Genomic DNA, 14,955 nt, shown 5'->3' on the forward strand with positions numbered 1-14,955 from the left:
TATTTGGTAACCAAAGAAAATCAGTTAAAAATAGCCATAATTTACTTTGTTTAACATTTATTAATTGTTGCGATAATTAATTAATGTTAAATAAAGCAAGTTTGCTGTTTTTTTGTCTACCTAGCATTACCATTAATTAATTCTGTTCAACTTGTTTTTATTTTGTTGTTTTTCCACCAAGTTAATACTATTTAAACTTTGTTGGACTGCTAAACTTTATTACTATTTATGATAACAACGATTAAACATTTAAAAGGCAGATACTATATTGGGATTTCCAGTTAATTTATTCTTGTTATTATACCGGGCGGCAAGTATATAAATTTGGGTAACTAACATTATGGCCCATGTTAAATTATTATTAATAAAAGTTTTTTGAAACTTTTTTTAATAAATATAAAATAAATATATTAAAAATTTAAATTTTATATATTTTTTATTAAAAAAAATTTAATTAATAATATCTTTAAAATACATATTAACTAAACCTTGGATAAACACATAGTAAGTGACCATAAAATGTCTTTTTTTTTAATACATAAAGTTTGTTGGCACCATAAAACCTTGGATATTTTCAATGAAGTCAATTTTCATGAAAAGTAAAACTATTATTTTGTCATTATATGTAAATGTCATGAGATCAACATCATTAACATCAAATAACATTGCATACTCTTTTATGAATATAAAAGTTGGTAATAATTTATTGGAATTAAAGAGTGTTTAATTTAACTTCAAAAACTAATTTAAAATTAAAAAAAATCTCAATTTCATATTTTTGATAGACATGAAAGTGTAATAATAATAATAATAATAATAATAATAATAATAATAATAATAATAATAATAATAATAATAATAATTTAGATTAAATTTTTTAAAGTGAAAAGTTAGTATTTGTGAAGCATTATTATTGTTCACAAAGAAATGGATACAGCAGCAACAAAAGAATTAGCATCTGAGTGCATATGACCAAAAAAGAAAGGTTAATGTGCTAATTAAGTGTTTTAACTTTTCGGTAATGGAAATCCCATTAAGGTTAAAGTTACATACATGAAAACAAAACTAGAGTCTAAATATATCTTGCTTTTGAATCTATATACCCCATTACTTCAATTCACTACAGATAACTTTATTCTCCAATTTTAAGATGATCAAAGTAGTACATAGTTTTAATCATTATTAAACAAAGCTCCTAGTAAAACTTTGAAACGAGAAGACCAAGGAGGCAATAGTCAAGTGGAATAATAATAGAGCCTTGCACTCCATCTTGAATCTGCATGAAAACAACAATGGACAAAATAAACCACTTTGTTTGATTCCACTAATTTTTAATGTTTATGTACTTTGATAATGTCAATGAATTAATTATCTTCATTCTTATCCTCTTTTGGGAACAATACAAGAAGTGATGGATGACCTTGCATGGTTCCATATAGACATTTAGATATTAGATTTAGATTCATTCAAATCTTATACCTCAAGCCTCAAACTTTATTGTGTCAATGAATGAGAACAAGATTGATTATTGCAGAGGAATGATTCAACAAAGCCAAGGAGGACTATTTGATACCATACAGTGTTGGAACATGGTTGGAGGAGGATCACGGCCGCCACTGCCGCCACAAATAGGCCCTGCTGCCACCATCATGAGCCGGTTCGAGTCGCCGGCTTCTGCCTTCTATGCAGCAGAACTCTGCATGGGGTTTGCAGAATATGAACACTCTCAGGCTCAGTTCTCTAAGATGAATAATAATAATAATAATAATGATTTGGAATTCCCTTTGTATCAAAGGGACAAATTTGATCTCTCAAACACTTTGCAAGCAATGGTGAATTCTCAATTCAATACCAAAAATCAATGCTTTAGATCATCCAACAAAATCCCATGTGACAATTTTCCTGCCAGAAAGTTCCATCACCAACAGAAGTTCTTCACTGATGCCATGACTTCACCATTTCCTAACAAAGGAAATCAAGATAATATAGTATGTATTCATTTCCTTTTGTTCTGTTTTGTTCTGTTTTGTTCTGTTTTGTTCTTGTGGATCTTATAACTTACCTTTTAAACAGGTGAGCTTTGATTCTTATCAAGATAGGTCTCCAACACCTTCTTCAGGAGGAAGTGTATCAGCAAACTCTGCTTCTAATGGGGTAACCATATCGAGTAAGACGCGTATAAGATGGACTCAGGATCTTCATGAAAAGTTTGTTGAATGTGTGAATCGCCTTGGTGGTGCTGATAGTAAGTTAACTTTCTAGATTTTTATCAATTTCAAGTACTCTATAGTCTATAGAAGATGATTTTGATGATGAATTTTCTATTGGATGCAGAGGCAACACCAAAGGCTGTATTGAAGATGATGGACTCAGATGGATTAACAATCTTTCATGTCAAAAGCCATTTGCAGAAATATAGAATTGCTAAGTACATGCCTGACCCAATTCATAATGGTATATTTATCTTTTTACCTTTATTAATTATTGTTCACTTTTTTCTTTTATGTTTCTGTATTATGTAGTTTCAAGTATAAGAAGTCACAATTCAGAGAAAAAAAAAAACCATATTTATCATTATTCATATCTTCAAAGCAAAATAGCAGAATTTTATTCCAGACTTAGGCTTTGGATGAAAAATGAGACTATATAGCACTTTTCATCTTCAAATTATATGATACTATTTTCCTATTTCAGGGAAATCTGAGAAAAGAATCCACATAGAGAATCTTCAACATCAACATCTTCATCTTGATATGAAGAGGTAATGCTGCTTAGTTTTGCCTAAAGTCCAAATAAAACGGTTAAGCTGAGATATATAAATGGTTATATTTTTTAAATGCTTCTGAAATTTGCAGTGGAATTCAAATTAGAGAAGCACTTCAACAACAATTAGATGCACAAAAGCTTCTTCATGAACAACTAGAGGTATATATATATATCAATATTATATATGTTTTTCTCTTAATACTACTATAATGTTAGTTTTCTAATTATGAATGCTCTTTTTATGATCCAGAATCAGAGAAAGTTGCAGCTGCGAATCGAGGAACAAGGTAGGCAGTTGAAGAAAATGTTTGAAGAGCAGCAAAAAGCAACGAATGAACTTTTGAATTGTCAGAATATAATAACCAAAGATGATACATAAATTCAGATTAGTCATTTGATCGATACCTTTAATTAATTTCTATGTAAAAGTGGTTATTGTTTTTTCAAATTTTTCTTAAGGGAGAAAAAAAATAAATAGTTAATCATGGCACGTATATGAAGTGTGCTTTACATACTGTATTATATCGTATATCAGATCCTATGCATACACTAGAACTACTGAATAAGAAAGTTCATACTGTATTTTAAGTTCTCTAAATGGAGAACTTTTTTTCTTTTCTTTTTCTGAGTTTGATCTTACTAGCTTCTTCGGCAGGATTTCCTATATGTGTACAAAAATTCTATGTACACATCATAAAAATCAGTTATTAGAATAATTATTATGAATTTATGTATAAATATATACGATGTTTTATATGTTATAATATGTATTTTTGTATTTTAATATGTATATATTGAGTTTGCAGCGGAATTTTGACTTCTAATAGATAAAAAGTAATATGAAATTGAACACTACTCACAATAATGCACTAACTATAACAAAGCCAATATGAGAAAATAGGATGTGAATTAACTTTCTTTCTTATTTTTGATGATGTTTCAACTACATTGTTACAGAAATATATAAAATATCATCTATGCTATAATTTTAATGAATGAGAATAAAATTCTCCTATGAAAACTCCCTACAAGTTCTTTTCTATTAAAACTCTTTGCAAACCTTATTTTACTCCCTAAGTTTGCTCTTAGCCTTTCTTTTATTCTCACAATTCTCCACCTTGTTCACAATTTGAAATCTACTCAAATTTTGGACGATCAAAGTGTGGTATTCATATCTGGTTGCATCATTTTTACAATGACTGCCTACGTACCCTTGTTCAGGATCAAACCAATCGTAGTTCCTCTATTTCTCCATGTAATGCCTAACATGAAGCAATATTGAGCAATTACAAACAGTGTTGAAACTTGTTTCCTGACACTACTTTAGTCAATATATCAGCAGGGTTTTCATCTGTGTGTACTTTTATAAGAGAAATGTTACCTTTCTCTATAACATCGCGCACGAAGTGATATCTTACATCAATATGCTTGGTACGAGCATGATGAACCTGAATTTTAGCCAAATGAATTGTACTTTGACTATCACAACTCAGATTCACGCAATCTTGCTTCAACCCCAAATCATCTAGAAGACCCCTTAGCCACAATGCTTTTTTCACCCCTTTTGCTACTGCCATATACTCAGCTTCTGTAGTAAATAGTGCTACTGTAACTTGTAACATCGATCGCCAACTAACTGGAGCACCTTGTATTTTATATACATAACCAGTCGTAGAACGTCTTCTATCTAGATCACCAGCATAATCAGAATCAACAAAGCTGCTGATTTGACATGATTTTTCACTAAAGCATAAACCTGTGTCAATGGTACCTTTCAAGTATCTTAATATCCACTTGACTGCTTCCCAGTATGCTTTACCCGGGTTTGCCATGAACCTGCTAACAACACTGGCTGCTTGTGAAATATCTGGGTGTATACACACCATAGCATACATTAGGCTACCGACTGCACTAGCATAAGGTACATTTTCCATGTAAGCCTTATCCTCTGCTGTTATGGGAGATTGTTTACCAGAGAGCCTAAAATGTGGAGCCAACGGCGTTACCACCGATTTAGCATTTTTTATTTCAAACCTTTCAATGACGCGCTCAATGTATCCTCTTTGGCTCAAGAACAATTTTTGGCTTGATCTCTCTCTTTTAATTTCCATGCCTAATATTTTTCTGTAGCACCCAAGTCTTTTGTTTCAAATTCTTTACCAAGTTGAACCTTTAACATATCTATCTCTACCTTGCTCTTAGAGGCAATAAGCATGTCATCCACATACAATAGAAGATAGATATAATCACCTCCAAGAAGCTTACAAATGTATACACAACAATCATAATTACTTCTGGAAAAACCTTGTTTTAACATAAAGGAGTCAAATCGCTTATACCATTGCCGAGAAGATTGTTTCAATCCATATAGCGATTTCCTCAAGCGACATACCTGACTTTCTTTACCCTCAACCTTGAAACCCTCAGGTTGATACATGTATATTTCTTCCTCTAAGTCACCGTGCAAGAATGCAGTCTTCACGTCTAGTTGTTCCAACTCAAGATCACCATGAGCGACAAGACTTAAAAGCACCCATATGGAAGTGTGTTTCACCACAGGAGAAAATATCTCATTGTAATCAACACCTTCTTTCTGTGCTAATCCCTTTGCTACTAACATAGCTTTGAATCTTGTACGATCTTACTTAGTAGGATATTCTTTTCTTTTATACACCCACTTACAACCAATTGCAATCTTTTTCACGGGATATGGGACCACATCCCATGTCTTGTTCTTATGAAGAGATTGCATCTCTTCCTCTATAGCGACAAACCAACTTTCTCTATCTTTGTCTTTGATAGCATGTTTGAAGGTGACCGGCTCATCATTCTCCACTGAGAGTGCATAATCTACCAAGTTTACCTGCCCATAATGTCTCAAAGGCTTGTCTGAGCCAAACTTTTGAACAAATTTATAATTCCTCTTTGGCCTAGTAGATGCCAAAGAATCCTGCTGCTGCTGTTGTAATACATGTGCATTTTCTCGTTGAATTTTCTCATGATCTAGTTCATCCTTTGCGTCATCTCGAGTAGCATTAGGATGCTCCACCTGAACATTACTAGAGTCTATTTGTTGGTATTTAGACTCTATCTCCACCACTTGAGTATTTAAAGTTTTTCCAACATCACCATCATCTGGCACCATATCTTTAGACAAAGCTACCATAGATCGTTCATTAAAGGTAACATCTCTGCTAATTACAAACTTAGAATCATTTACACTCCAAAGGCGATAGCCTTCTCCTCTTGGATACCCCAAAAAAATTGCCTTCTTAGCTCTATCATCAAGCTTATTATCTTTGACATGATAATAGGCTGTGCATCCAAAGACTCTGAATTTCTCGTAATCTGCATGTTCCCCTGACCACATCTTATAAGGTGTGTCTCCATCTAGAGAAGAATGTGGGGATCGATTCACTATGTAGCAAGTTGTAGCAACCGATTCTGCCCACCATTCTCTGCCTAACCCGGAATTAGAGCGCATACACCTTGCATTCTCAAGTAGCGTACAATTCAGTCGTTCGGCGACTCCATTCTGTTGTGGTGTTTCTCTAACTGTCCAGTGTCTTGTAATGTCTTCTCGGTCACAGAACTCCTTGAAAGTCCCATCCGTGTACTCTGTGCCATTATCAGATCGTAGAGTTTTTAGCTTCCTACTTGTTCGGTTTTCAACCATTGCTCTCCACCGCTTAAAAGTATCGAATACCTCATTCTTATGTTTGAGGAAGTAAATCCAAACATACCTGGAATAATCATTGTAAACCCCGCTAAAATCGGTAAATTATTAGTTAATATATTGAATTTTAATTAGGAAAGTTAAAAATACAAAACTAATATTAAAATAGGATAGAGCTCATCGAAACGAAAATTTTGATACCAATTTCGATAATTTGGCCCAAAATCGGACCGGAAGGGCCGAACCGGTTGAACCGGGGCCCAAACCGGACCCATGGGTTCAACCGGGCCCCTAACATAAATGAAGCAGCAGCTTCATCTTCTCCATTTCACCACAACAACGAAAAACACAGCAAGGGGGAGAAGAGAAGAAACCTAACCCTCACCATTCCTTCCAACTACCATAACTTCCTCATCCGGGCTCCGATTGCCGCACCGTTCGCGGCCACGCGCTCAGCGCGTCGAGCTCTACCTTTCTATCCAAACAATTTCTCTGGTAAGCCTTCTATTGAGTTCAGAATCTCTATCCCTCTTTCTTTGGTAAACTTAAAAACCTATAGTGAATCTTGTCCAATTTTTGTGTTCTAGGTTCAAGTTAGATTCCGGAACTTGTGGGCTCAAGCTATTGAGCATATGGGTATGGTAAGAACACCCTAACCCTAGCTCAATCTTGTTTTTGGTAATAGAGAACTGAATTGGAACATATATATGTGTATTAGGTGTAGTTTAAGAGGGTGTTTATGTATTGAACTTGAATCTGGATTACTTGGAGCTTCGTTGGTGACAAGGCTTGCTTTGGGGCTGTTTGATTGAGCTTGGAGGGGCTGTGATTTTATGTTGAGAAGCTGCCTTGGGTGAATTAAGTGATCGGCCAAGGTATGGTTTAAGTTTCGCACGTTTAATATTTACGGTGTTGTGAAAACTTAGGTTAGAGGAACCATAGAATAAGTTGGATTGTTTGTTGTATTTAATGATTAGCCTTGTAATGTTGTTAGAATAGATTTGTTAGTGAATTTATATATTAGAATTATGAGGTGTGAAAGCTATTAATGGTGTGCTCTTATATTTATTTATGATGGATTAGAATTGGTGTTTGTTAATAAGGATGTAGAGTTGTGTTGTGGTGGTATTGTATATGCTGTAACTAATTATGTAATGATCGGAATTGCATGAGACCAAGTTTGGGCTAAACTTGGGAATATAAGGAACTAAACTGGAAATTTTGGGACTTTTTTGTTAAATATACAATTTATGGCAAATTTTTAAAGTTAGGTTGTTAAATCTGTCCAGCAGCAGAAAAGATCAAACAGGCAGCAACTTGTTTGTCTTGCTGCGACTTTTACGAGTTGAGTTTTGGAGCGAAATCAATTTTGTTATAAAATTTGATTAACTTTCTTTAGTTCTCTAAAATTTCAGAATTTTAAGAGTTGAGGATTGGGAGCTGTGAATTTTTGAATATTGGTGGTCAAAACTAAAAAGAAACAGATTTCAGCAAGCTATGCATCAACTTCCAATGCTTGTAACTCTTAGAATTAAACAGAAATTGGGTTGCAACCAAGACACACTTTTTTTTAGATGAGCTAGGGGTTCTCAAATCAAAATTTAGCTTAATTGGAGTTTTGTAATAAAAGTTATTCCAATTGAAAGGTACTAAGCTTGTTGGTTTTTAAAACAGATTTTGTCTCATTTTTACTTAACTTCCAGGTAATGTAACTTTTTCATTAAAAATGGTATTGACTCAGAACCAATTGAGAAAGAAACCTGGATGAGTAAATTTTAACTACATTAATTTTCAAAGTCATTGGATTTAACTTGGATTTTATATTAAATTTTGAATATCACATGCTGCTGCTGTTTTTCTGGTTTTATGCACTGCAGAGCAGTCACAGTTTTTCCTTTATTCCTGAGGCTAGAAAAATCAGAAAATTATGATATTTAGTTTGTTAGAAAGCTTATTTCAATATGAACGCCTGGACATAAAGTTTGTGCAATTCCGAGTTCATTTGCTATATTAAAAACAGAAAAGAAAATAGAGTGTCGAGGATGTCTTAGTGATAGTCATGAGTTCGAGAAGTTAAAGTTCAATCCTCGTGTGATGTGATTGATTTAATGTTAGAGTTGGGTTGATTTTAAGATTATTCGATATTAAGAAGGATGAGAAGAGTTTGATAAAAAGTTTGGTCAGGACCCGGAAAGGGTAATCAAGTTGAATTATAAGGGAATGACGATGAAAAATGTGAAAGGGAGGTTGTTAATAAAAGGAGTTAATATGCCATGGCTTGATGAATGATTAAATAATGATTATGACTATGAAATGGCTTATGAATAATGCTATCTGAGATACGAGTTCCCTGGGTAAGATCCGTGGCTCGCCACCACGTGTTCCAGGTTGAATCTCGATACTCTGTTGACCCTACGTCGTAAGGGTGACCGGGCACGTATAAATTCCCGGGTATGGATAGCCCCCATTGAGTGATTATATGATGATTGAATGTGAACTCTATGCATAGACTCTTGGGGATGCGCGACGGGGGACAGTCTAAGGTTTTCGGACTTGTCGGGTTGGCTGGATAACCGACAGATGGGCCCCATCAGCCATAGGACAGGCATGCATCATATGCATTTGTTTGTATTGATTGCTATGCATTTTTTGGGTATGCCTAATTGATATATATTACCTGCTATTTGTTATACTTGCTATTTATACTATTTGATCATTACTTGTGCGTGAACTTGTTTGGTTGCTTGTTTCTGTTACATTCTGAATGATGAAAGGATGGAGAAAACGGAGGAAATGGTTTGATGTTAGGTTAAGCTTGAACTTGAGTAAGTTAGGCAGATTTAGAATACCTACCCCTGTTTATGGCTTCTGTTTAGTACTTAAGTTGGATAATTGAATAACGGAGTTCTAGGATTGCCTATGGCATTCTCAGGACCGTATTTCTTATACGCGTGGCACTTTTACCATGCTGAGAACCTCCGGTTCTCATTCCATATTGTATTATTGTTTTTCAGATGCAGGTCGAGAGGCTCCTCGCTAGGCGTCTGGATTCTGGAAAGCGAAGTAGTCCTTGAGTATATTTTGGTTTCTATTTGTATATATGTATGTATATGTGTAGCTTACTCTCCAAGTAACTTATGTATGCTGCTCCTCTTAGAGGTTGAGGGAGAGATAGGAGTTTACTTTGGTATTTTGGTATATTTTGGGGACACTTATGTATGTTTATATGTATATATGTATCCTCCGGCCAGCCTTAGCTTCGCAGGCTGAGTCAGAGGCTAGTTATGCTGTTCCTTGGTTTTTCTTTATCCCTTCGTTTATTGTTTTATCATGTTCCTATTAGGTTTCTTAGCACGCAAGTAATCCTATTCCTTGAGCGTTGCGCTTTTTATTTTGCGATTTTTGTTTACCCGCTCTGTTTCAAGGCTCCTAGTATATTATTTCTTTCAGTATTATATGTATATCCTTACTATTAAAGGTCTGTAATTCCACACTACCTCTGTTCTATGACTTAAGCATAAAACACTGTGTAGTAGGGTGTTACATTATGGTATCAGAGCAGTTCGTTCCTATAGAGCCTGAGGACGGACTGATTGTGCTTTTGTGCATTCTCTGTGTATGTGTTTATGTGCTATTAGGATATCTAATTGATGTATGTGGCATAAACGTTCCTGAGCATGCATTTGGGACTTAAAGCACTGAACTTGCGATATTGAGACTGATCAACTTGATATCACCTGTTTGGTGTGTATAGGGACCAGATGTCTACTCGCGGACGCGGACGCGGGCGAGGTAGAGGCCGAATAGGCAATGCCATGCCTGAGGCATCAGGAAACACTCCTAATCCTATAGACTTCATGGCTGCATTAGGCAATATGGCAGCAGCAATGCAAGCAACAGCTGAAGCCCTGGGAAATCAAATTAATAATGGAAATAATGGTAATAATGGTGAGAATGGTCCTATGTCACTGCATTCCTTCCTGAAGGTTCACCCTCCAACTTTCAGAGGGACCTCGAATCCGACTGATGCTGATAATTGGATACAGGCCATTGAGCGAGCATTACAGGCTCAACAGGTTCCGGATGAGCAGTGGGTTGAGTTTGGGACCTATCAGTTGCATGGTGAAGCTCAGCACTGGTGGCAGGGCATGAGGCGCATTCTGCAACCTGATGGGATTGTGATATCTTGGGAGTTGTTCCGAGATGAATTCTATAAAAAATATTTCCCCACTTCAGTTAGAAATGCCAGAGAACTCGAACTGCTTCAGCTTAAACAGGGACAGATGACCATCACTGAGTATACCAGTAAGTTTGAGGAATTGTGCCGCTTCTCACGCATCTGTCAGGGAGCTCCTGAGGACTTTGCTGAGTGGAAATGCATAAAGTATGAAGGAGGCCTTAGGAGTGACATTCAGAGCTTTGTGGCGCCTATGCAGATTCGGGTGTTTTCTGAGTTGGTAAATAGGAGCAGGGTGGCAGAGGATTGTGTTAGAAGGGCTGCAGCAGAAAAAGGGGGTCTGAGGATGCCATTCCAGAGGACCACAGGGAGAAATTTTGCACCCAGAGGCAGACAGTTCAAGCGTGGTAGCTTTGTTCCTCAGAATAATCAGGGGCAAGGCAACTTCAGGAGGCCTAATACCAATGCTAATCAGGGAAGGAGACAGGGTAAGCAGCCACAGCAGGATATGAGTTGCCACAGATGTGGAAAGTATCATTCAGGACAATGTAGGTTTGGGACTGGAGTCTGTTACTCCTGTGGGCAGCCGGGACACTTGGCTAGTGGTTGCCCCGAGAAGAAGAGATATGAGACAGGCAGGGTGCAGCAACCAGGAAGGGTATACACTACTTCTTCTATAGGCGCTGAGGGGTCAGAGGCATTGATCCGAGGTAAATGTGAGATGGCGGGTAAAACTTTGAATGCTTTGTTTGATTCTGGAGCTTCACATACTTTTATTGCATTTGAGAAGGCTGATAAGCTAGGATTGAAAATAGTAGTACTGGGGTATGATTTAAAGGTATATAATGCTACCCACGAGGCTATGGTGACTAGATTAGGGTGCCCCCAAGTTCCTTTTCGAGTACAAGGGCGTGATTTCGTGCATAACTTAATTTGTTTGACGATGACTGGTCTTGATCTCATTCTGGGATTGGACTGGTTATCCAAGAACCGCGTTCTATTAGATTGCTCGGCAAAAACGGTGTATTTCATGCCTGAAGACACTGAAGGGCCGGTTGTAGTGAATAACTACTACTTGAATTCCATGATGGTGAACTGTTCTGGGGCTGAATGTCAGGGGATATTGTTGCTAGCTGCGGGTGTTTCGGGTGATGATCAAGATTTGGAACAAATCCCAGTTGTGTGTGAGTTTCCGGAAGTGTTCCCTGATGATATTGATGAATTTCCACCGAAACGGGAAGTTGAGTTTGCTATTGATTTAGTACCTGGGGCCGGACCAATCTCGAGTGCTCCTTACAGGATGTCGCCTCTAGAAATGGCCGAATTGAAGTCTCAACTGGAGGATCTGTTGGGTAAGAATTTTATCCGACCAAGTGTATCTCCGTGGGGTGCGCCAGTATTATTGGTGAAGAAGAAAGATGGAACCATGCGCTTATGTGTTGACTATAGGCAGCTGAATAAGGTTACAGTGAAGAATAAATATCCGCTGCCAAGGATTGATGACCTGATGGACCAATTACAGGGAGCTGGCGTGTTCTCCAAGATTGATCTACGATCCGGATACCACCAGATAAGGGTTAGAGATGAGGATATCCCAAAGACTGCCTTCAGAACGCGCTATGGCCACTATGAATATACCGTGATGTCCTTCGGACTAACCAACGCTCCGGCGATATTCATGGATTACATGAACAAAATTTTCCATCCATATCTGGATAAGTTTGTTGTTGTGTTTATTGACGACATTCTTATCTATTCTAAGACTGAGGATGAGCATGCTGAACACTTGCGAACAGTGCTACAAATTCTGAAGGATAGGAAGTTGTATGCCAAGCTATCCAAGTGTGAGTTCTGGAAGTCTGAGGTGAAATTTCTTGGTCATGTGGTAAGTAAACAAGGAATAGCAGTGGATCCCGCTAAGGTTGAGGCGGTGATGAATTGGGAGCGGCCAACTTCAGTGACGGAAATCAGGAGTTTCTTAGGCTTGGCGGGTTATTATCGAAGGTTCATTAAAGGGTTTTCACAGCTCGCTTTACCCTTAACGAAGCTGACCAGGAAGGATGTTCCTTTTGTGTGGACTCCCGAGTGTGAGGAGAGTTTCCTTGCCTTAAAGCAGATATTGACTACCGCCCCTGTATTAGTGTTGCCTGAGCCGAGAGAACCATTCGAGGTGTACTGTGATGCATCCTTGAAAGGTTTAGGATGCGTGTTGATGCAGCATCATAAGGTTGTAGCTTATGCCTCACGTCAATTAAGACCTCATGAAAGAAACTATCCGACTCATGATTTGGAACTTGCAGCCGTTGTCTTTGCCTTGAAGATTTGGAGGCATTATCTCTATGGAGTGAAATTTCAAGTCTTCTCGGACCATAAGAGTCTGAAGTACCTGTTTGAGCAAAAAGAATTGAATATGCGTCAGAGGAGGTGGATGGAACTTCTGAAGGATTATGACTTCGAGCTAAACTATCATCCGGGAAAGGCGAATGTAGTGGCGGATGCCTTGAGTAGAAAATCCCTATGTGCTGCTTGGATGATGCTGAGAGAGGAAGAGTTGTTGAGAGCCTTCGAAGGATTGAAATTGGGAATCAGAGAAGAGTTTGGGACTTTATGCTTAAGCCAATTACAGATCTCAAGCGAATTCAAGGCTGAACTGATAAAGGCTCATCAGAACGACCAAGAATTGTATAAGATTTTGCCGGCGATTGAGAAAGGCAAGCAATGGAGAGTGTCAGAAGATAGAGATGGATTGTGGAGGTTCAAGGGCCGGATAATTGTGCCAGATGTTGGGGATTTGCGACATAACATATTGAAGGAAGCTCATAAGAGCGGGTTCTCCATTCATCCTGGAAGCACTAAGATGTACCAAGACTTAAAAACGATGTTCTGGTGGCCAGGAATGAAAAATGATGTGGCGTTACATGTTTCTAAATGCCTAACTTGTCAGAAAGTTAAGATCGAACACCAAAAGCCAGCAGGAACCCTTCAACCTTTGGAGATTCCACAGTGGAAATGGGAGAGCATTGCTATGGATTTTGTTTTGGGCTTACCAAGGACTCGGACCGGTTGTGATGCTATTTGGGTGGTTATAGACCGATTGACCAAATCAGCTCATTTTCTGCCTATTCGGATAAGTTGTTCTATGGAGGAGTTGGCGCGCTTATATATAAAGGAGATTGTGAGGTTACATGGCGTACCTTCCACCATTGTATCGGATAGAGATCCTCGCTTTACATCACGGTTCTGGGGTGCATTTCAGCGAGCTTTTGGCACTCAATTGAGCTTAAGCACTGCCTATCATCCTCAGACGGATGGCCAATCAGAAAGAACAATCCAAACCTTGGAAGACATGTTAAGAGCTTGTGTTTTGGATCAACCGGCGAGCTGGGATCGATATATGCCTTTGGTAGAATTTGCTTATAACAATAGCTATCATGCAAGTATTGGAATGGCTCCATATGAGGCTTTGTATGGAAGAAAATGCCAGTCTCCATTATGTTGGTACGAAGCAGGAGAAAAGAGCTTGATAGGACCTGAAATGGTAAGTGAAACCACTGAGCAAATAAAGAGAATTCGGAGTCGAATGCTTGAAGCTCAAAGCCGTCAGAAGAGCTATGCAGACCGAAGACGGAAGCCTCTAGAATTTGAGGAAGGAGAGTACGTCTTCTTGAAGGTTACTCCAACCACTGGAATAGGGAGGTCCATCAAAACCAAGAAGTTAAATCCCCGTTACATTGGGCCGTTTGAAATCCTGAAGAGAATTGGACCAGTGGCGTATAGGATCGCGTTACCACCACATCTTTCGAACCTGCATGACGTGTTCCATGTATCGCAGCTTCGTAAATACACTTTTGATCCTAGTCATGTCCTAGAACCGGAATCAGTCCAAGTGAGAGAAGACCTGACGCTTCCAGTAACTCCGGTTAGGATTGATGATACCAGCACCAAACGTCTCCGCGGAAAGGAAGTTTCTTTGGTGAAAGTAGCTTGGAGTCGGGCAGGTATTGAAGAACATACCTGGGAGCTTGAATCAGAGATGCGAAAGGACTACCCACACCTCTTTTCAGGTAACTCCCTCTGAATTTTGAGGACAAAATTCCTAATTAGGTGGGTAGGATGTAAACCCCGCTAAAATCGGTAAATTATTAGTTAATATATTGAATTTTAATTAGGAAAGTTAAAAATACAAAACTAATATTAAAATAGGATAGAGCTCATCGAAACGAAAATTTTGATACCAATTTCGATAATTTGGCCCAAAATCGGACCGGAAGGGCCGAACCGGTTGAACCGGGGCCCAAACCGGACCCATGGGTTCAACCGGGCCCCTAACATAAAT

The 14,955-nt window shown here is 37.9% G+C and overlaps 1 protein-coding gene across 1 annotated transcript; it reads left to right on the forward strand.

Moving 5' to 3' along the window:
- Nucleotides 1-1,106: 1,106 nt before the first annotated feature.
- On the forward strand, nt 1,107-3,525 carry LOC107647907 (uncharacterized). Its single transcript, XM_016351957.3, has 6 exons — nt 1,107-1,988; nt 2,074-2,245; nt 2,335-2,454; nt 2,695-2,761; nt 2,856-2,925; nt 3,017-3,525. Exons 1-6 carry the CDS (start codon nt 1,506-1,508, stop codon nt 3,143-3,145), a joined length of 1,041 nt encoding a protein of 346 aa, XP_016207443.1. The 5' UTR covers nt 1,107-1,505; the 3' UTR covers nt 3,146-3,525.
- Nucleotides 3,526-14,955: the final 11,430 nt, after the last annotated feature.

This window comes from Arachis ipaensis, chromosome B6 (assembly GCF_059453495.1).
Source record: "Arachis ipaensis isolate K30076 ecotype BB chromosome B6, ASM5945349v1, whole genome shotgun sequence".
NCBI classification, from domain to species: domain Eukaryota; kingdom Viridiplantae; phylum Streptophyta; class Magnoliopsida; order Fabales; family Fabaceae; genus Arachis; species Arachis ipaensis.

Bases quoted from the DNA above. Each gene is read 5' to 3' on its own strand.
- LOC107647907 (XM_016351957.3), top strand. From the start codon at position 1,506: ATGAATGAGAACAAGATTGATTATTGCAGAGGAATGATTCAACAAAGC. The intron at 1,989-2,073 runs GTATGTATTCAT...CCTTTTAAACAG, and splicing joins AAGGAAATCAAGATAATATA to GTGAGCTTTGATTCTTATCA. The intron at 2,455-2,694 runs GTATATTTATCT...TTCCTATTTCAG, and splicing joins GCCTGACCCAATTCATAATG to GGAAATCTGAGAAAAGAATC.